Source organism: Saimiri boliviensis, chromosome 13 (assembly GCF_048565385.1).
Source record: "Saimiri boliviensis isolate mSaiBol1 chromosome 13, mSaiBol1.pri, whole genome shotgun sequence".
Lineage (NCBI taxonomy): Eukaryota > Metazoa > Chordata > Mammalia > Primates > Cebidae > Saimiri > Saimiri boliviensis.
This window is the reverse complement of record NC_133461.1, coordinates 65,079,507-65,100,468: the sequence shown is the minus strand read 5'-3', so window position 1 is coordinate 65,100,468 and position 20,962 is coordinate 65,079,507. Positions and strand designations below refer to the sequence as shown.

General features: G+C 46.3%; 1 protein-coding gene across 12 annotated transcripts in view; it reads right to left on the bottom strand.

Moving 5' to 3' along the window:
- Positions 1 to 1,797: 1,797 nt before the first annotated feature.
- Positions 1,798 to 20,962, bottom strand: part of PTPRM (protein tyrosine phosphatase receptor type M) — an 836,104-nt gene continuing 816,939 nt past the window's right edge. For all 12 annotated transcript variants that reach the window (XM_074383756.1, XM_074383758.1, XM_074383757.1 and 9 more), the window contains 2 exons: positions 14,843 to 14,978; positions 1,798 to 2,645 (listed from right to left, as the gene is read on the bottom strand). In XM_074383756.1, coding sequence (XP_074239857.1) covers positions 2,592 to 2,645; positions 14,843 to 14,978 — 190 coding nt within the window. In that variant the 3' untranslated portion in view covers positions 1,798 to 2,591. The remainder of the gene's footprint in view (positions 2,646 to 14,842; positions 14,979 to 20,962) is intronic.

Here is a 20,962-nt window from a genome sequence, read left to right as displayed (position 1 = left end):
GCTGTGCTGACACGTTACAAAAGCATCATGAGGTGCTGCTGTGAAGCTGACTTCAGTCCCAGGCATTGAAGTGTCTGTGGGGGCGGTTCCGGATGCCACAGCAGAGGGGAACCCAGAGCACTGCAAGAAGACAGAGAAGGACTCTTGGCCAACAGGGTGGTTTCTCTTGCTTGTGAGGGGCAGAAGCTTTCTCTGTGTATTGGAAATAACAGGTCTCAACCATGCTGCGAGGCCTCGTGGGAAATCAGAAAAAGCCACAAAATGCCTGTCCCTTTCCTTCTATTACCATTTCTGCTAAGAGGCAAAATAAGTGAAAGAAAGATAAAAATCCAAGAGATTGAAAAGTCTAGAGGAAATAACTGCTCCCGTGTGAGGCCGGGGTATTACCACGCAGGGAATGACGGGGAAGTGGGCTGTGTCATTAGACTCGTGCATCTCAGGTCACTTCCTTGCCATGCTCAGATGAGCTCTTTTCACCCAGGCAGAGGGACTGGAGCCCAGAGCCAGGCTGCCACCACAGAGGGCCAAGGGCTTCCCCACACTCTCCTGGTCAGGGCCCAACTCACCCACAAAGGGTGCAGCGGTCCGTGTCTTCATCTCTATTCCTATATCCTGGAGGAATCATTTTGAAGAGGGACAGACATAAATTAGGAGCTTAGCAAAGAGAACGGGGTGGGAGGGCGAGGGGCCATTCTCCTGAGGAGTCTGCGTGTGAGGCACTGAGGGCAGACTTGAAGCTCTGCTGCAGCCAGCGCTTCCTGGGGAGGACAGGGTCCCACCCACCCCATTTAAGGAGGGTTCTAGAGAAACTGACACCAATCGGGGTGTATGGGTTGCTCAGGGTACAGTGAAGTAGTAAAGGTCTAACATGCAGATGTCCAGGTCAGTCCTCTGGGACGGCAATCTCCGCCCTTTAAGTCTTTGGCCACCAAGATCCCCAGAGCAGGCAGGAACAGTGTCCTCAAGCCTCTCCACTTCCACGGAGTGTGGCAGGCCGGAATCTGTCTCGGCACCAGCGGACTCTGCTCCTCTGCCGCAGTGAGGGTGCTGCCCCTCCAACTCCCACGGCTCTGGAGGCTTCCGGCACTTGCTGACGGGTTATTCAGTTCTTTGTTAGCTGGAGTGTCTTCACCTGTCAGGTGGGTTTCCTATCGTACCTGGGTTGTTTTGAGAGCACGTGCTACCACATGGGATGGTGCTCTGCACGGTGTCTGGCTCACAAGTGGTGTTCGACAGAGCTCTTGGTAATCATTAACACAGCCTATAACCCAAGCTAAAGGCAAGCTGCGAGGCCGCAGTGCACCTGCCTCCTGTGTCAGCGGCCGGAGCCCAGGTGGCGTGGCGCAGGAGCCCTGCGTAATCTCTCCACGTTCAGCCATCTTTCCCTTCTGGCGGGAACTTGTTCAGCTCCATGTCCTTACATGCACTCTGATTCTCTAACCCTTTAAAAACTGTTTTCTCAGCCAGTCTTAGGTTGGCCTGAGGCATGGAGAGGACAGACACTATCCCCACAAACTGAGCGGAAACAGGAAGAGGGTGCCTCAGTCAGCAAGTCCCCGCCATGGCCCCTGGCCCAGCTGCCCCACCAGGTCAGGATTCTAGCCCGGGGCAGGCTCATGGCTGCACCTGCTCGGCACCTCCACGGGCCGGTGCTCTCACTGACGAACGCCCTCTTAAAGAGCTCTCCTGTACCTGCTCCCGCAAGGTCCCAGCGCACGCTCTCCCCCGGTGCGCTGGTGTGACGGGTGCAGCCTCCACCGCCCGTGCGCTGGGACACCAGGAACACGCCACGACTGCTCACGGGTCATCATTTATTGAGTTGAGAATTCACAGAAAGTAACATCATACAGAAAATAGTTTCCAGGCCTTAAGAAAAATGATTGTCACTCACTGGGCTTCACAAAAATTTCTTTTAATGAATAAATAATTTGATGAAATCAAAAATATATACAATATAAACAAATGGAAAAGCTCTGGGTCCATGAATCTGATCGTCACGTTTTGCATTTTGTGAACCGAGACCTCCCCCAAGCTTTTCCCTTGGAAACAATACAAATCTGATAGAAACGATGACTCATACAACATCTCTTTGTTCATTACACATTTATCGGTTAGTCCTGGAAAGCTACATAAGCATATATTATGCAACATGTTAAAGTACAAATATTACCTAAAATAATATATTATCATAATGCCAGGTAGCATTCTCCACAGAACAAAAACATACACTCAGCTGGAACAATCACGAAGGATCACGGGCCACAAAATAATACTCCAAAGGTACAAATTCCTTCATAAGAATAAAGTTGTGCTCTTCGGTTGACCAGATGCCTACGCTGCTCTAGGAAGCCAGCGGCGAGGAGTACGGGACTTGGCGACTGTAGCTGTGTGTGTGTTTCTGTCAGGCAGCAGCATTACTGGGATCAGGCAGTGCAAGCAGTTTTAGAAACACTTTCTTAGGCTCTTAAAAAGAGCCAATTATGCAAAGCAAAATAAGCATATTGAGAAGTCTTCATCTCTTCTGCATAAATACCATGGAACGTCTTGGCTTTGTGGTACGAAAGGGATTGTTTGCAGAGCTGTTTACGCCATCAGCCAGAATTCAAGTATTCCAGGGCCACCTCGTAGCAGAACTTGTACTGATCCTGGAAAACAGAAGGGGAAAGTGTCAGCTCAAGAATATCTCAAAGTGCCCTAGTCTGGATGAAGTATATGGCCATCCTCACTGGGACTATCATAGTGTAGGGTCTTAAGGGGAAGATATCAATCTGGGAAGGATTTGAATTAGAAATGAATCAGAAAGTCACATTTCTGAACTCCAAATAAATTCACTGTTTGTAGATGCTCCCCACAAAGCTGGATGAAAGGTATTTTGCTACCTGTACTGGCAAGAATTCCTGGAAGGTTCTGGACACCTGGAACTCTAAATACGTTTGTCTACACATGTTTTCCAGGATATCAACACACTGAGCTTTGTGCAGGAGGGTTGGGGTAGAAGAAAAGGTAAGGAGTGCTGGAGGAAATGCCTTCGTGACATCGTTCCCAAGGCCCTTGGTACCTAGATGAGGCCTCACACATGACCCAGCTTTACCTTTGACTTTCAGTCTGTAGGAATTCCTCAATCTCATGAGAATTTCATAAGCACCTCCTGAATACCAAGCCCCTTGACTTGGTCCCTGATTTTGAGAAGTCCATGATACAGTGAGGAGGATGAAACAGGTCACCCAGTGACAACACAGGAGGTGGAATGGTCCCTAACGTGTGGTGGGCTCGGCAGAGGGCAGGTCTTCTTAGGGAGGATGGCAGTGAGACGTAGGCGAACAGCGCCTTCCCCAGAGGAGAGAACTGATGCACGGAGTGGAAGCAGCCTTGGTTTGCCCTGGACGGTCCTGGCATGATCCTTTTTCACTCTCAAAGTGCCCTAGTTTGGATAAAGTATATGGCCATCCTCACCGGGACTGGAGTTGATTAAAACAGACATTCCAGGCAGAGGCAACAGGAAAAGGAAAGGCACAGACGGGGAAATGTTCAAGACCCTCTGTGAACCACAGAGCAGTTCTTCATCAGGCAGGGAATTAATTTTTCCCTCCTTTTTTTTTTCTTTTTAAGAGATAGGGCCCTTTGTCACCCAGGCTGGAGCGTGGTGACACAATCTTAGCTCACCGCAGCCTTGAACTCCAGAGCTCAGGTGATCCTCCCACCTCAGCCTCCTGATTAGCTGGGACTGTAGGCACAAGCCACCGTGCCCAGCATGGAATTCATTTTTCTTGATCTCAGCTTTCCTGGATCATGTACCTTGGCCTGAGCAAGCCTTGAACAAGGTCCTGGCTGAGGTGTGCTCTCGGGTGGCAGGGGAGAGCATTCTGCACCTGTGTACATGGAGTATGCTGATAGAACCAGGAGTGTTCTCTGAACCCAGCAGAGGGACACAGGGCTTGAGGAGGCCTCTGCCTACCACCTGGCAGGAGCTGGGCCCTGGACAGGGCCTCAGGAACTGGAAGGCTCTCTTCTACTTCTGGAGGAGACAAGCTTTCACACACTTGAGTGAAGCTCAGCACCACTGTCTCTATCCATCACAGCCACAACCAAGGAAACATATCTATCTTTTTTTCATTTTGCCAAATTAATTGAAAATGTCCAGTATTTCTTAAATATCTCCTACCATGTCACTGAAATTTCCTTTCTTCAGCACCACTGTCTCTATCCATCACAGCCACAACCAAGGAAACATATCTATTTTTTTTCATTTTGCCAAATTAATTGAAAATGTCCAGTATTTCTTAAATATCTCCTACTATGTCACTGAAATTTCCTTTCTTCACCTACACTCGGTCCCATAAATACCTTAGTAGTCGAACCTATTTATTTGAAGACAAGGGCCACGGCTTATCCCTCTTTGTATAATGTAACAATCTCTAGCACAGAACTGACACAGTTGAGAGTCAAAGTTGGCTGCATGTATAAATGATGACAAGCCTTGGATTTAGCAGCATTTGATCCAGCTCAATACACATGTACCGCTAGAGACGGGGGATTGCATGACACACTCAGTCCTCTGGGAGGTCATGATCCAGAGGCGAAGACAGAGAACAAAGAGGTCATTTCAATCTACTGAAGGTGCCACAAGATTAACACTCAGTCGGAATAACACTCATGAGGAAGGCTTACATAAAAAGAAAATAACAGGTGTTGGTGAGGGTGTGGAGAAAGAGAACCCTCATACACATGGCTGGTGGGACTATCAAATGGTGCAGCCACTTTGGAAAATGGTCTGGCAGCTCCTCAAAAAGTTCCCATATGACCCAGCTATTCTACTACTAGGTATACACCTAAGGAAACTGAAAACGTGTATCTACACAATAACTTTGTAAACAAGTGTTCATGGCGCATTATTCATAACAGCCAAAAATGGCAAACAACTCAAATGTACATCAATAAAATGTAGCATAGCCATAAAGTGGAATATTACTTGGCTATGAAAAGGAATGAAGTACTAATACGTTCTACAACATGAATGAATTGAAGCATGGAGGAATCTGGTGAGTGAAAGAAGTCAGATTCAAAAGGGCACATATTCCTTTTTTACGAAACATCCAACATATGCAAATCTATAAAGGCTGAAAGCCGATGAGTGGTTGTCAGAGCCTGGAAGTGGGTAATGGGAGAGATTGCTAGTAGGTCTGTGATTTCTTTGAGTGGGGTTAAGGGGGTGATAGAAATGTTATACATTTGGATTGTGGTGATGATTGTATACTCTGTGAATATACTGAAAACCCGTGAATGATATACTTTAAAAGGGGATTTTTTTTTTCATCTGGGGTACATGTGCTTGTTAATTACATGGGTATTACACACGTAATGGTGGGGATTGGGCTTCTAAGGCATCATTCCCCAAATGAATGTTCACCGTGCATTACAGGGCTGGTAGGAATGTAAAACACTGAAAACTGATTACAACTGAACAATATACCCAGTAGGCAATTTTTAAACCCCCCCTCCTCCCTGCTTTTGGCGTTCCCAGTGTCTATTATTTCCATCTAAAAGGGGAAATGTTATGGTATGTAAATTACATCCCAATAAAGTTTTATTTCAAAAAAGTCACTAGTAGAAAAATGCTTATTCCATGATGTGAATCCTACCTTTAATGTGTATCAAGGGCTCAGGTGGGGCTGGAACTGGGCAGACTGACATAAGAGACATGAATCCAATTGTTCTTTGCTTTCTAGGGAGTCATGGGTCTGAGTGCTCCATGCTGACAAGGAGCCTCAGGTCCTGTGAACTGTCTCCGAGATCCTGGCCAATTCATTCCCCTCTGGTCATAAAACAGGGGGTTGGATCATCTTTAAGGTTTCCTTCCAGCTTTCTCAAATTAGAACTTTAGGACTTGGTTTGCCTTTAAAGTAAGTCTGATGACCTATGAGAAGGTGTTCCTTAAATTATCTCCTAGTGCAAATAACAAACATTTTACAGCCTGTGATTTCCCTTAACCAGACCACTTTTTCCATACACAATGCCAACAAAGGTAAAGTATTTCTTTTTAACTGGAAAAAATTATTACTTGCCCTAGGGCAAAATTATATTTCTGATTATTTCTGATTCATATTCTAGCATTTATTATTTCAGGGTTTGATACTTTTATTTTTAGAATATTTAAAAGAGATAATTTGCATTTCAAAATTCCAAAAGGCCACGTTGTCAGATCACCAGGCAGACATATTGGCTATGAAGTGCTCCCATCATTTCTGTGCTTTTGTGAATCACAGGAACAATTTTTTTTATAATGGAAATCTGCATGATCCAATCCCTTACTGCATAAAAATGATTTTATACGATCCTAAATGTGCAATTAATTTCAGTGACTACTTGGAGCCATCCTTTTAACATATTAAAATGTACCTAGTGGGGAGATGTGGCTGCTGCCTCAGGCCACAACACAGGCTGGAAACTCAGGAGGGATTTTGAGCTTCGCTGCTAAGGAGCTGCTGCTTAGAAGTCACCAAACCTGCCCTGTCTCAGGCATGACTATAATTTTCAAAACCAATTCTCCCTCTCCCGCCTTATCCTTCCTGAGCAAGCAGCCAGTCCCCATAGATTCTGTGATGACTGGTTTCTGAATCAGAAAAATAAGGGGAAAGAGAAGGAAGACCATAGATTGCTGTGTCCCCTCCCCCAAGCACCTGGGTAAATGCCTGAAATCTTCCTACAGTGGAACCTGATTACATTTGATCACCAGGTACAGGCCTGTCTTCTGCAGTTTCCTCTCTTAGCTCACTCGCTTTTGAACAGTATAATTAAGCCACATGAGCCATCCCTGTACTTCAGGGCAAAAAGGAACATTTATGCCTTGGTCCTGAGTGCTCCAATTTGGGAGACATTAGCTGGCTTCAGGCATGAAGAGGCTTCCTGAGCAGGGGCTCAGATGGGAGCCTGGCCGGGTCCTCCTCACATCCTCAGGTCAGACTGTAACCAGGGCAACCTGCTGCTATTCCTCGCCAAGGCCCCTGACATTGGCTCCGCTCCTGATCAGACTTCCTATCCGTATGAAGGGGAGAAAGCAAAATCTGCAAGGGAGCTGGAAACTGAGGTTGGCTGTTAAAAGCCACTGGCTTGCTTGGTGAGGGCATCACGAGGCCTGCACACCACCCGGCGGTGCTGGGGGCCTCCTTCAGGGGCCTGAGCCCTGCCTTTGTGCCAGCATGGGCACACCAAATACCACATCAATGGCCTCCGAAGATTCAAAGAGAACAGCCTCCACCACTGACCTAGGGTAAGCCCCTTCTCCCCACTGCACCTGCTTCTGAAACTAAGGCAGGCTCTCCGATTTTGGCTGGACCCTGTACTGACAGATCTTTCGGGCTGGAAAAATCCTTCTGCCAGGAAGGCGGGGTGGGCCCATGACTGTGGCGAGATCCCTCAGTTCAGTGTTACCAGCCAGGTCGTGGCCAACCAATCTGTGCCAAGGCGACCAGTAAATTCACATCCCTGCTCTACGGGACGGCAGCCTATCTCTGGAATGATGAGTGGGTCTTTCCTTTCATCTCTATCTTTAAAATATGCAGGTAGAACTTTCTTCACCAAAGCCCCATGCACAATCCATGCCCAATTCCTTATTGAGGCCCTGCCAAGCATAGTCACAGCCTCCCCTAGGATGGAGAGAGCAGCAGGGGGTGACTCAGGTTGGACTGAGTTCTCGCTGCAGAGAAGAATGGTTCAATCACTCAGCAAATGTTTACGGAGCAACTCCTGGGGCCAGGTGCTCGGCTGGTGCTGAGTGTGGGAGGCAAGCTGGGCAAGTGGAATCTGGGGTGGGGGAGAAGGGATGGGGTATTAGCAAAAATTATCACAAACCTTCCTCAAGAGTGCAGGAAGACTGACCATGGGAGGGTTCAAGGTGCTTGGAGTGTGGATCGGGGACCCGAGCTCACCCCTGATTCCCATTCAGCTCCTGCACTCACCACCTCAACACATGCACACACACGTGCACAGCCTGTTAGCTAGCCTGCAAATTTCACAGCGAGAGCTACTGAGGGACAGCCCATACACATCAGTTGGTGGCATAAGGGGGAGAGCTGTGGGCCCCACATTACATTTTGCAGGTGAGTCAGTTGCTGGCTTATTAAAGGGGAGGTAAGGCTGAGTCTTGAGGGTCAGTTCTAAGTTACAGAGGGGGCAACTTGAAACTGTACAGCAGGCCCGCAGATCGGGACGGGGCCTGGCTCTGGAGGGGCAGGGGGTGGACGGGCTGTGAACACAGCTGCAGTGGCACTGCAGGGAAGGGAAAGGTCTACTGACCCTGCCACACCAACTTTCTCAGCCCTGTGGAACGTTCATCCTCCCTGGCGGGGGCTCCATCTCAGAGCCTCTGGTTGAAGTGGGCTGGGGCAGGCCTGTGCACTGGTATTTCTGAAAGCTCCCCCGGGGAGGGGGGGATTCTCATATGTAGCCTGAGCTGAGTGAGAGTCTAGAGCAGACATGGTTCTCAAGCTGCGCTGCACATGAGAATCACTGGGAGCTGTCAACACTCAGCTGCTGCGGCCAGGCCCCTGACCAATTGAATCAGTCTCCGAGTGGGCCCAGGGGTCAGAATTTTTCTAAAGCTCCCAGGTGACTTCAATGAGCAGCCAGGCTTGAGAACCACTGAGGACACATTCTTTCTTTAATCCTTTTTTTTTGTGAGACCAAGTCTCACTGTGGCACGAGCTCAGCTCACTGCAACCGCCGCCTCCTGGGTCCAAGTGATTCTCCTCCCTCAGTCTCCCCACTAGCTGGGACTACAGGCATGTGCCACCAAACCTGGCTAAATTTTTTTGTATTTTTAGTAGAGATGGGGTTTCACAATGTTGCCCAGGCTGGTCTCGAACTCCTGACCTCGTGATCCACCTGCCTCAGCCTCCCAAAGTGCTGGGATTACAGGCATAAGCCACCACACCCAGACTCTTTTCTGAATCTTACAAAGCAATTGGCAGTGGGCGGGGCTGTTCCTGTTATGCCTGGTTTGAGACGAGGCTTGCACACACACTGATAGGGCTCTGTCCTATTTCCAGGTCCCCTACACTAGCCTGTGCCCGCTTTCTCCCATGGCGAGAGCACACACTGCTTTACAACCCTTTACCCTGGATTTCTCCCGGCAACTCAGTAACATATCAACCCAGCGAGGGGTTCCGACCATAACCTTCCTACTGGCCCCCACCCTTTCAGACTCCCAGGCAGGTTGGGACTGCGTGACCAGCTACATTCTATCTGAAATTTTCATCCAATGCCTTTTAGTTGTCGCTTTTTTTTTCCTTGCCTTTTCCATCTGTCATGAACCCTGAGAGCCCATTGATGTCTAGCCTCTAGGCTGGGAAACAGCTTGGGGGGCTCCTTGTGGGGTGGTTGAACATCAGCAGGCTTGGAGCTGGGAGTCGGGATTTGTATATCTGGAATTGGCTTGCATGGATGATGAAACTCTAGACTTATCTGTAAAGGGAGTGCAGCGGCAGCACCTCCCCCAGCTTTTATGAAGGTGACTGAGTATAACAAGATCACTCATGGGATGTGTTCTGTAAACAGCAGAGTCCTGTAGGCTGCTATGAACAGTATTCTTCTGTGTTGTTTTTAATGTGGCTTTTTTAAAAAATTACAGTTTTATTGAGATATAATTAATGTACCATAAAATTGGCCCCTTTAAAGGATACAGTTGTTAGATAAAATTCATGAGAGGGCACTGTTTGGATGAGGCCCCGACACACTAGACCAAACCAGCACGGAGTCCCCTGTGCTAGGTGCTGCATCCCCATCCAGCTGAACTTTGAAATAGGGCAGCTTTCCAAACATCAAGAGATGTGCGGCAACCAGTCAGAAGTGGCCTGTTTTTCCTCAGCTGCCATAATAAAGAAGTCCCTGGCCGGATTCGGTGGCTCACGCCTGTAATCCCAGCACTTTGGGAGGTCAAGGCAGGTGGGTCACGAGGTCAGGAGATCGAGACCATCCTGGCCAACATGGTGAAACCCCATCTCTACTAAAATACAAAAAAATCAGCCAGGTGTGGTGGCATGCACCTGTAGTTCCAGCTACTCAGGAGGCTGAGGCAGGGGAATTGCTTGAACCTGGTAGGCAAAGGTTGCAGCGAGCGGAGAGCATGCCACTGCACTCCAGCCTGGCATCAGAGCAAGATTCCGTCTCAAAAAAAAGTCTCCTCTGTTTTAACTCTATGATGGAAGGAAGTTTGAAACACCAATTTGCTTTTTGTTCCCTGTTTCTGCCTTCTCCAGCTCTTTTCTGCCTATAAAGCAGCCTCCTCTGCTCAGCTCATCGGAGCACCCATTCTATTTTACAGAATGACACGTTGCCGGATTCTAGGATCACTAACACAAGCCAATTAGATCTGTAAATTAAAGTTGCTGTAATTTTGTCTTTTAACACAGTTCAGTGGTTTTCAGTATATTTACAGAGTTGCCCATAATCTAAGTTTAAAGCATTTTCATCACCTCAGAAAGAAACCCTGTGCCTATCAGCAGTTACCCCTAACTCCCTACCCACCAGCCCTCAGCAACTACCACTCTTACCACTCTGCTTTCTGTCTCATGGATTTGTCTGCTCTGAACATTTCAGACAAGGAATCTTAATCTTAAAATATGTGGCCTTTTCTAACTGGCTTAATTTTTTTTTTTTTTTTTTTTTTTTTTTTTTTGAGTAGCAGTCTTACTCTGTCTCCCAGGCTAGAGTGCAGTGGCATAATCTCGCCTCATTGCAACCTCTGCCTCCTGAGTTCAAGTGATTCTCCTGTCTCAGCCTCCGAAGTAGCTGGGATTATGGGCATGTACCACCATGTACGGCTAATTTTTGTACTTTTAGTAGAGATGGGGTTTCACCATGTTGGTTGGCCAGGCTGGTCATGAACTCTTGACCTCAGGTCATCTGCCCACCTCGGCCGCCCAAAGTGTTGGGATTACAGGCATGTGCCACCACACCTAGCCAGGCTTAATATTCTTATTCCCATTTTACAGATGAGAAAACTGAGGTTTAGGGAGGACTTCTGAATCTCCAGTGAGTTCTAAGCTCCATGAGGGAGAGACCGTATCTTCTACTTCTCTTACATCATGGCCAGTGACGCTGCACATAGAACAGAGGCTGAGAAATACCTGCAGATGGCATGGAACTAAGATAAGACACAGGCCAGGCACCGTGGCTCAGGCCTGTAATCCCAGCATTTTGAGAGGCTGAGGCAGGAGGATTGCTTGAGGCCAGGAGCTTGAGACCAGCCTGAGCAACACAGCAAGACCCCATCTCTAAAAAAATAAAAATAAAGAAACAGCCAGGCATGGTGGGGCATACCCCTGTAGTCCCAGCTACTTGGGAGGCTGAGACGGGAGGATGGCTTGAGCCCAGGGGGGTTTGAGGCTGCAGTAAGCTATGATTATCCCACTGCACTCCATATTAAAGTGTGTAATTACCTGCAGAGGCAGCTTTGCCAGCCCTGCCCAAGGCATTTGGGTAAATGGTGGGGCCAGTTGCTCACTTCCTGGGCAGTGCACTAGGCTGTGGAGGGAGTCTTCCAAAGTTCCAACCACCTCCCAGGGGACACTATGTTTCTTTAGGCAAGATCTGCCCCTAAAGGCCATTTCTATGTTAAAACAGAGGCCTGGGAACTTCAGAACCATTAAGGAAGGCAAAGGTGAGAGGGGTCCTGCCAGCATGAAGAGAGGAGCTGCCGGCCTGAGGCAGCCGCTTTCCTGCAGCCGGAGTTGCTTCGAAGGAGCTCAGGTGCCAGGAGCCCTCTGAATCTAACTAGGCGAGTCGTAGGGAATCTCAGGCTGCATTGTCCCTGTCCTCCCTCTGGGGACCCAGTTCTTTGACGGGGACTTGAGGCTGGCTGAAAAGATGGATAACTTAGAAGCAGGGCTGAAAAAGGGGTCAGGAAAAATGCAGCTGCCCCTGCTGGATACAGAAAAATCTAATCTTGTATTAGAAACTATTTTGCCTCCCAGCAATCCACTGTCTTCTCTCCAGAGCCCCCAAAGCTAAAAATTTGCAGAAATACATCTTTAGGGTTTTCTGGATCTCCCCGGAGAGTACCATGCTTCAGCATGAACTGATGAATCTTCCCGCTCAGAAGCAATTTAGAAAAATCAGAGCTGCAAAGGGAGATGGAGAGAGACACAGAGCCCTTCTCTGTGCATTCACCTGCCCTGGCAGGGCGGGCAGAGCTGTAGCATTTGCCTGTTTTGAACAGGAGGGACCATGCGGGACGCAGCTGTGCATGTGATGCATGAGACCTGATAGGGTGGGTGAGGGCCTCGACTGCACCCCAGCCTGCCTCCCCACATGCTGGGAAGCACCCCCAGGGCTGTCTCGCACATACATGCTCATCATCCTCTGAAGACGCACCTGAGACGACTCAGTAGACTGCCCTTTTCAGCTGCTGGCACAACATTTTGTGCTTAGGACACACTCTGGCCTCAGGTGGCCTGTGATGCCCAATAAAACCATGCCAGACTTTATCAACCTGACCTAAGTTAATTAACTCTCTCAGCCAACACACACAGCTATTAACACCAAACTAAACAGACGCCGTATTTACAGGAAAAACCAAGTGACAACAAGTCCTATTCAGTTCTAGAAGCTTCAAACCCCCCGAAAAGAGCATGGTGACATTTTTCTCTGTCACCAGATATTATCTAATCCCTGCTAACAGTCACTGTGACAGATATGTCACACAGTTTTCTCAAGAAATCGCAAAACTTTCCTACATTTCTCAGACCCTGACCTTATCCTTCACCTGGGGCTGACCTTTGGAGAGCTGGACACTCAGGAATCCCATCTTCTCTATTAGAATGACACATAACTACACAAAGTCCTAAGTTATTACAGGACTGTGAGCTGGGACCACAAGCTCCCTTCTGGTTTAGCCACCTAAGCCTCCATTTATTTCATGAAAAATCACCCCTGTCCTGTAGCGTGCACCACTGATTTGAAAAAAGCCCCATCACTCCTGCCCATAAAACCTGGTGAGTGATGAAAGCCGCAGCCGGAGCCATTAGAGGAAAGGCCTGGAAGGGTCTGTTTCTAATGATCTGCTTAATTCAGGCCGCTGTGAGAAGGAAGTGACATTTTTTTTGATCAAGGTCAGCTGTGCCCAAGTACCAACCAGAGTCTCGAGGCTGCACACCTGTCCCTGAATTAGTGAGGTTAAATACCGCATGCAGCCACAGTCACATTATTTCACTTGTACATTTGTTTCTATCCTCTGCCAGCCCAAACTTAGGCCTCTGCCGACAGCATGGATACTCTCAGCTCAACTGCCTCCATCCTGGAAGATTGGGACTTCCCTGGTGGTAGAACTCACTACCATTCAGGTGGCGTTGCAGGGAGGGAGATGGTCCTAGTGAAGCCCCACAGCGGCCTTTCAGCTCACGCACAGGAACTCCGTTACTATGTCCAGGGCACTTAGAGCCCTTGTGCCAGGCCACTGATGGCATCATGTCCAGCAGACTCCTATGCTCTACAACCACCTTTGCGATTTCCAAAACACTTTCACATCTCTCTGCACACTGGACACCTCAATGAGCTCATGGTATCCCTTGTTTACAAAACTAAAACCTAAGGGAGTTAAGTGACTTGCTCAAGGACACTTAAATGACAAAGCTAATGTGTTTGAGGTCACCTAACTAGAATCAGTAGCAGAGTTGAGACAAGAATTTGAATGTCCATGGGCTCCCCGGAGGGTGTGTGGAGGAGAGTAGTCTGGGGAGCCTGGTCCTCTCTGCCCCTTCTAGAAGCCAACATGCTAACAGCTGATGGGTGAGAGTGTGTGCCTAGCCAAGTGTGTGTGCCGAATTCCCTGACCAGCAGCCATGTTTCTTGGAAATGGAGCAGCCCATCAGGCATGAGACATGCATGTGGGGAAAATGGATGCTCTGGAGAGTGGTTCGCGCCAAGTGGGACACATTTAGGAGCTGGCTGTCATTGGTCACTACTGTTAGCCAGCCCGGAGCACTGCTATTACGACTTCTTAAACTGCATGGGGACCACAGCTCCTTCCTCAGCTTTAGCTTGACTCTCAACTCCCTCTTTAGTCACTTTAATTTTTAACATTAACCCCAGCGCTGTGATGCTGCGGACCCAGAAACACTGGCTTTGGAGCTTGCCACACTGACCACCTCCCTCTCCTGCCCCCAAGCCATTTTCCAACCTTGGATTAGTCCTGCTGTCTCCTTCAGATCCTTCCTCCACTCACAGAGAAGTGCAAAACCCTAATCTAAAAGCTTCCTCCTTTAAGTTGTTCTACTATTCTTGAGTCACGGTGGTTGGCATTTCAACAGCTCCACATAAAAAGAGATTTCATAAAATACTCTTAAGAAAATAATTGCACATAGTCCTTTGTTTCCCATCTCCTTTAATCCTTTTCTCAGATATGGCCACTATAATTAAATGCAATATTCTGGATGTCAAACTGAAATTCACAGCTTTGATAAATATTAGGCGATTAAGCTATTTATAAAATATATAATTTGAAAATCTGGCATTTCACCTACTATGATTATTCCTTCTCCACGAAGACTAAGTGCTTAGCCACGTGGAAGGCGCTGCCAGGGAGGGAAGTTAATAAGGATGCTCACTTGTGAGTTTCAGCTATTTCCGCATTTCAAATGAGATGGAGACAAAGTCTCCCCATGAGGAACAAAGAGAGGAAGAGGCAGAAAAAGAAAGAAGGAAAAAAGCCCTACACGCAAAGTGACTACATTGTGCTTCTGAAAATGGGTCTCTTCCTCTATGCATCAGTTTCTCTGCAAAGCTGGGAGCTGGTGTGGATTCTAATGCTAACGGGGTGTCTTGGAACAGGTCAGAGGGGGTGTACTACCAGGAGGTCGACCATGTTGGGCTTGTTGTTCCTCAGCGTCTTCACAGCATGGAAGACGTCCACGGTTCTCTGGTGCCGGAGCATCTCGCAGACGATGCTGATGGCGCAGAATGTCCCACTGCGGCCTCCCCCGTTCCTGTCATGAAAAAGATCAGATGGTTCCACTGGGTTGGTCTTTACACTGCATCTCGCAAACACTAGAGGAAACAAGCTGTGGAAACCCTGGTGAACCAGTAACAACAAAGACCTCTGAGGCTGAGGGACCTCTTACCTGGGCAGATTCTTTTAATTAAAGCAAATAGAGTGAGTCATCCGCAATGTCTGGCCACAGGTCACCTGACTGGAGAGCCTTTCCCAGCTCACCTCAGCCCTGATCATTCTCTGATACAGCACTTCCTTCATCGTTATGGGCTCATGGTAGAAAATTTTCCATGAACTTCATCTAGGGTCTGCCAGGAAACTTGGTATGACAAGTATGGGTTATGTTCAAAGATGTAACTGACCTTTAAAAACATCCATTTGCATTTCATTATTTATCTATAAAACACAGAGGCTCTTTTTAAAGAAAACTTTTGACTTTGAACCCATTTTAGATGTGCAGAAATGTTGTAAAAATATCACAGAGAATTCCCTTGCATATGCAACTTCCCTGACGTGAACACCTTACATGAATACAGCACATTGCGCAAGCCAAGAACGTGGTGCCCGCACAATACTATTCACTAAACCACAGACTGTGGCCACATCTCACTGGTTCCTCCACGGACGTCCTTTTTCTGGTCCCGGATCCAATCCATTGTTGCATGCAGTTGTCCTGTCTCCTTAGTTTCCTTCCATCAGTGACACTTCCTCAGTCTTTCCTTGACCTTTGAAGAGCACGGATCGGTGATTTTGCAGAATAGAAAGAATGTAGAACGCGGAAGGAGAAAGTGGCTGTCGTCCCCAGCTGCAATCTGAGAAGTGATTACAAACTACGGCATGTAGACCATCCCTTCATTTGGGTTTGTCTGATGTCTTCTCATGACTGGAAACAAGGCCATGCATTTCAGTCAGAAGAGATGAGAGGGGATGTTTCCTCCTCCCAGCGGTTCAGGATGTCCGTCTGTCTTACTACTGGTGATGTTAACTTGCCCACTTAAGACTGTGTCTGCCAGATGTTCTCACCGTAAAGTCATCATCTTTCTCTTTGCAGTCAATAAATATCTGGAGGGAAGATATTTTGGGACTATGCAAATACCTTGTTTCTCCTCAAAGTTTTGCCCACTGATTTGAGCATCCGTTGGTCGATCTTGTCTGCAACAATTAATTATCACTGTGGTGTTTGCCTAATGGTGATTTCCTGTTTCCCTCTCTTTCAACATTCTAGCCTAAGAAAGAGCTGTCTCTTCTTCCCCATTAAATTATGTATTTGCTTATTTATTTTATGAGTTATTTCAGTGTGAACTTATACATATTAATTTTATACTATGAGCTAAAATCCAGTGGTACTAATACTGATTTTGTTCACATTGTTCCAGCTTTGGCCAGTGGGAGCTCCATCAGGTTGGCTCTTGTGTTCCTTTCTGACAAGCCCCCAATCTTTTTTGAGTATTTCTTTACTTTCTGCAACCACATGATGTTTCAGGTTCATCCTGTACTGTCCCTGCACCAACTCTACAATCATTCTCTCCTCAAGGAGATAAGGGGCCTTTTTTGTTTTTAAACACAGTATAACTATCATACCTAAAATAGTAAACATTACTGTTTTAAAATAATCAAATTTCTGGTCAGTGCTCTAATTTCCCAGATTGTTTATTACAGCTGCTTTAAAAAAAATCCACATCTAGGCAAAGTCCACATTGGAGTTGGTTGGTATGTCTTGCAAACTTATTTTAATCTGTGAGTTCATCTTTGCTCTCTCTTTTTTCTTGGGAATTGATTTGTTGAGGAAACAAGGTCATTGTCCTGTAAAGAGTGCCACATTCTAGATTTTTCTCATTTATCGGATCTCTGTGATATGATTTAACATGCTGCTTTCTAACCCTGTATTTCCTGTAAATTGGTAGGTCGTTCCAGTGCTTGATAAGAATTCAAGATTTATTATTTATACAAGGATGCTTAAAGTGTACTTTTATTAGGAAGCAAGCCAAAAATATCTGGTTGTCCCTTGTTTTGTGGTTTTAAGTGTGATCACTATGTCCAGATATCAGCTTGAGTGCCCATTATGAAATTCCAAATCAGCTTTTTAACTAAAGTATAATATATCTACAATAAAGACCATGAATGGTAAGTAGGTATCTCATGTCAATTTTTACCAATGCATACACCATGTAACCACCATTCAGAACAAGATAAAAACCATGGTTAGTCCCTAAGAGGCTCCCTCACCAATATCATCAGTATCAAAAAAGATAATCCTGTTTTTGTTTTTTTTTTTGGTTTTTTTTTGAGATGGAGTTTTGCTCTGTCACCCAGGCTGGAGTGCAGTGTCGCAATCTCGGCTTACTGCAACCTCCACCTCCCGGGTTCAAGCGATTCTGGACTACAGGCACACAGTACCACACCTGGCTAATTTTTGTATTTTTAGTAGAGATGGGGGTTTCACCATATTGGCCAGGCTGGTCTTGAACTCCTGACCTCATGATATGCCTGCCTCAGCCTCCCAAAGTACTAGGATTATAGGTGCGAGCCACTGCTCCTGGCCAAGATAATCCATTCTTAAGTCTAGCATCATCAATTGCTTTTGCCTGTTTTTCAACTTTGTGTAAACGGGACCAGTCTTCTTCTGAGACTGGGTTATTTCATTCTGTGTTGTCTATGTGAGAATCACCCATAGTGTTGTAGCGGTAGTTTATTCTTTTATATTGCTAAGAAGAATTCTGCTGAATGATTACTGTACAAGTTATCGAACAGCTGATGAATGTTTGGGCTGTTTCCAGTTTTTAAATATTACGAGTAAACCTTTGATAAGCTTATCTTTTGGTAGATGATATATTTCTGCAGTCATTTATCTAAGAACAGAAGAGCTCAGCCTCAGTGTGTGTATACGTTTAGCTTTAGTAAATGCCATCAGTTCCCAAATGGCTGTACAGTATTTACTTCCTTCTTACTGTGTATAAGAGTTCCAGTTACTCCACAGCTTCACTAACACTTGGGATTATCATTTATTTGTCTTTAAAATTTCAGCCATTCTGGTGAGTACATAGTGGCATCCGATCCTGATTTGAATATGGATTTCCCTAAAAACTAATAATGTTGAGTAACTTTGCTATGTTCATTGGCTATTTGGGACATCTTTTTTTACTTCAATGAAGTACCTGTCAAGTTTTTTGCCCATTTAATTAGCTGAGTTGTCTACCATTTTCCTTTTGGCTTGCAGTACAGCAGTTCTTAGACACTGTGGCCCAGTCCTTTGTCAGACAGATGTATTATGAAACTCTCCTCCCACCCTCTTGCTATTTCACCCTTACTGACGTGTTTTGATGAAGAGAACAGCTTAATTTTAATGAAGGTCCAATTTGTCAGTATTTCTTTTAAGGCTAGTGTTCTGTTGAACAAATCTACCTGTGGTCATGAAGATTTTCTCCTATGGTTTCTTCTAGAAGCTTTGTTGTTTCACTTTCCACTTCTGGTCTACCATCCGTCTGGAAGGGGTTTCTGTACACAGAGTGAGGGAGACCACTGTGTCCAGAGTCTTCCCCACCCGCTGCAGTGCTGTGTTGCAATCTTTGTTGTAAGTCAGGTGACGCTGAGGTGTGGATCTGTTCCTGGACTGTCTCTTCTGCTAATCGGAAGATCAGCTGTTTTCTATCCTTGCACTAACATGACACTGTTTTTCCCATCAGCTCTGTACCTAATGCTTTTAGCAGCTGTTGAAGACCATTATTTTCATCCAGAGTTGTAAAGTGTGAAATCTTATTTCTATCCATTTAATCTAGTTTTATTAGCTGGGAGACATGTATAAAGAAAAACACTCCCTATTTGCATACCTTGTGTATCTGTGGCTCAAGGAACCATCACTTCAAAGCACCTCCAAGTCTCGTCTCGGGTGGGAACTCTCCACCCACAGCCATTAGGTGGCGCTGCACTATGCTGAATGCCATGCTCTTGCCTCTGAGAGGAACACTGGAGTGTTTTCAAAGCATTCTTTCCTGGCCAATACTGGGGGATGCCAGTGTAAACTCACTTTGTTCCTTATAGCTAAAAAACCCCCTTAGATTTAGACATATAAGTGTAAACAAAAATAAACATTCTCACCAGGCCTGAGTCTCATGCCCACCTTGATGCTATGAGAGCAAGAGGCAGCTCCGCTGGTTTTAGGTTTTACATGGAATAGCAATGTCGCTGTTTAGTTCCGTGGTCACAGCTGTCTCTGGGAAGAGTGTTGTTGACAAGGTGCAGTGATTTAAGGGGTCTTTAAGTCTTCCTCGTACGCCCGTCCTGGTGCCTCAACTTCTTCTAGTCTCTAGTAACTTGGTGCTATGGGTTAAAGCACTGACCCTTTTAGAAAGCCACTAATCCCAAGGGGGGAGATGCATTACAAGTCTAGCTCCAGATGCTGGAGCTCTCCAGATGCAGGCATGGGTATCTGCAAACTCTTTTTAGTATTTTAGAAAAACCTGACATATCTGATACAAACAAACTACAATGCCAATATTCTTTGCTGGGATTGTCTCATCTCAGTGTGAGCCTTTTATTCTCACCAGAAGTTGGATCTGGATTGAAAAGAAATAAAAATAGGGATGCGGACTGCTAAGGAATTCTTTTTGTGATTTTCTTGATAGCGATTTTCTAACGCACTGGGTTCCTGAGAATAAAGGGGGATGACAGCAACTAGAGAAAGCGGAGGTTAATAAACTCCTTTTTAGAGGACAAAAGATTGGCCAAGACCATCTTAGCCATGGTGAAATCCCGTCTCTACTAAAATACAAAAAATTAGCTGGTCATGGTGGTGCGTGTCTCTAGTCCTAGTTACTCAGGAGGCTGAGGCAAGGGAATTGCTTGAACCCGCGAGATGTAGGTTGCAGTGAGCTGAGATCCTGCCACTGCACTCCAGCCTGGCAATAGAGCAAGACTCAGTCTCAAAAAACAAACAAAAAAAGATCGTAACTTCTGGTTGAGGACAAGTCTGGGTGGGTAGGTTCCCAAGGGAGTATCAGTTTCCTGCAGGATCAGCCACTACCGCGTTTTGATTGTTGAGAGGCAGGCAGAGTCCTGGGCTTCCAGGGAGACCTCCATGAAGACCTCGCAGGACTGGGGTAGGAAGCCACATTGCATCAGAGAAGGGCACTGACTGGAGAGTAACCCACACCCTGAGCCAGGCCTGTAATTTTAACTAGGCCTGATCTACCCAGAGTAAAACTTTATTTTGCCTTCAATTTAAGAGAGATCTCATTGTGTACTTCTAATGTTCTTCACTGAAAAGCAACATACGCTTATACTTTAAATTTCCACAAATTCTCTAAACGTCTTCTTAACTGCTATGACTTTTAAATTGCCTGTTCCATTAAGCCGATTCCAGCTGGTTGATTAGCTACATATCATTGCCAATGAGAAAATGCAGGTGAAAGTGCTTTGAGAAGCATGGCATTCTCTGTTCAGTGGCTCTCAACCTTATTATCTCAACACATTGAAACCACTGAGGCATTTCAAAAACACCCATGTCTGGGCCCCACTCCCAGAGATTTTGATTTAATTGGTTTGGGTGTGGCCTGGGTGTGGGCTTTTTTTTTTTTTTTTTTTCATTTAAAGCTCCCCAACATCTCAACGTGCAGGTAAGACTGGGAGCCATGTGTAGCAGGGTGCCCACATTTAGCACCTGCAAAACCTGCTGGCCTGGAAGCCCCATTTTGGGGACACTGGCTGTAACCAAATCCTCCCAATATACACATTTTCCTAAAAAGAATGTGCAAGCGCGCACACAACAGTTCCTTTAAGACCTCTGATATGATTTCCAATAGAATAATCAAGTAATGTGATGGCAAACTGGCTTTGGCTGGTGAGAAGGAGTTCTGAGTTGTAGCATTTGTTGATTTCCATGATGCAAATCCTACCATGGATGAATTCAAGTTACCAACAGTTGAAGACCCAACTCAGAAAATTCCTGAAAACGTCACAATTGGCTCTCAAGAACCAGTGATA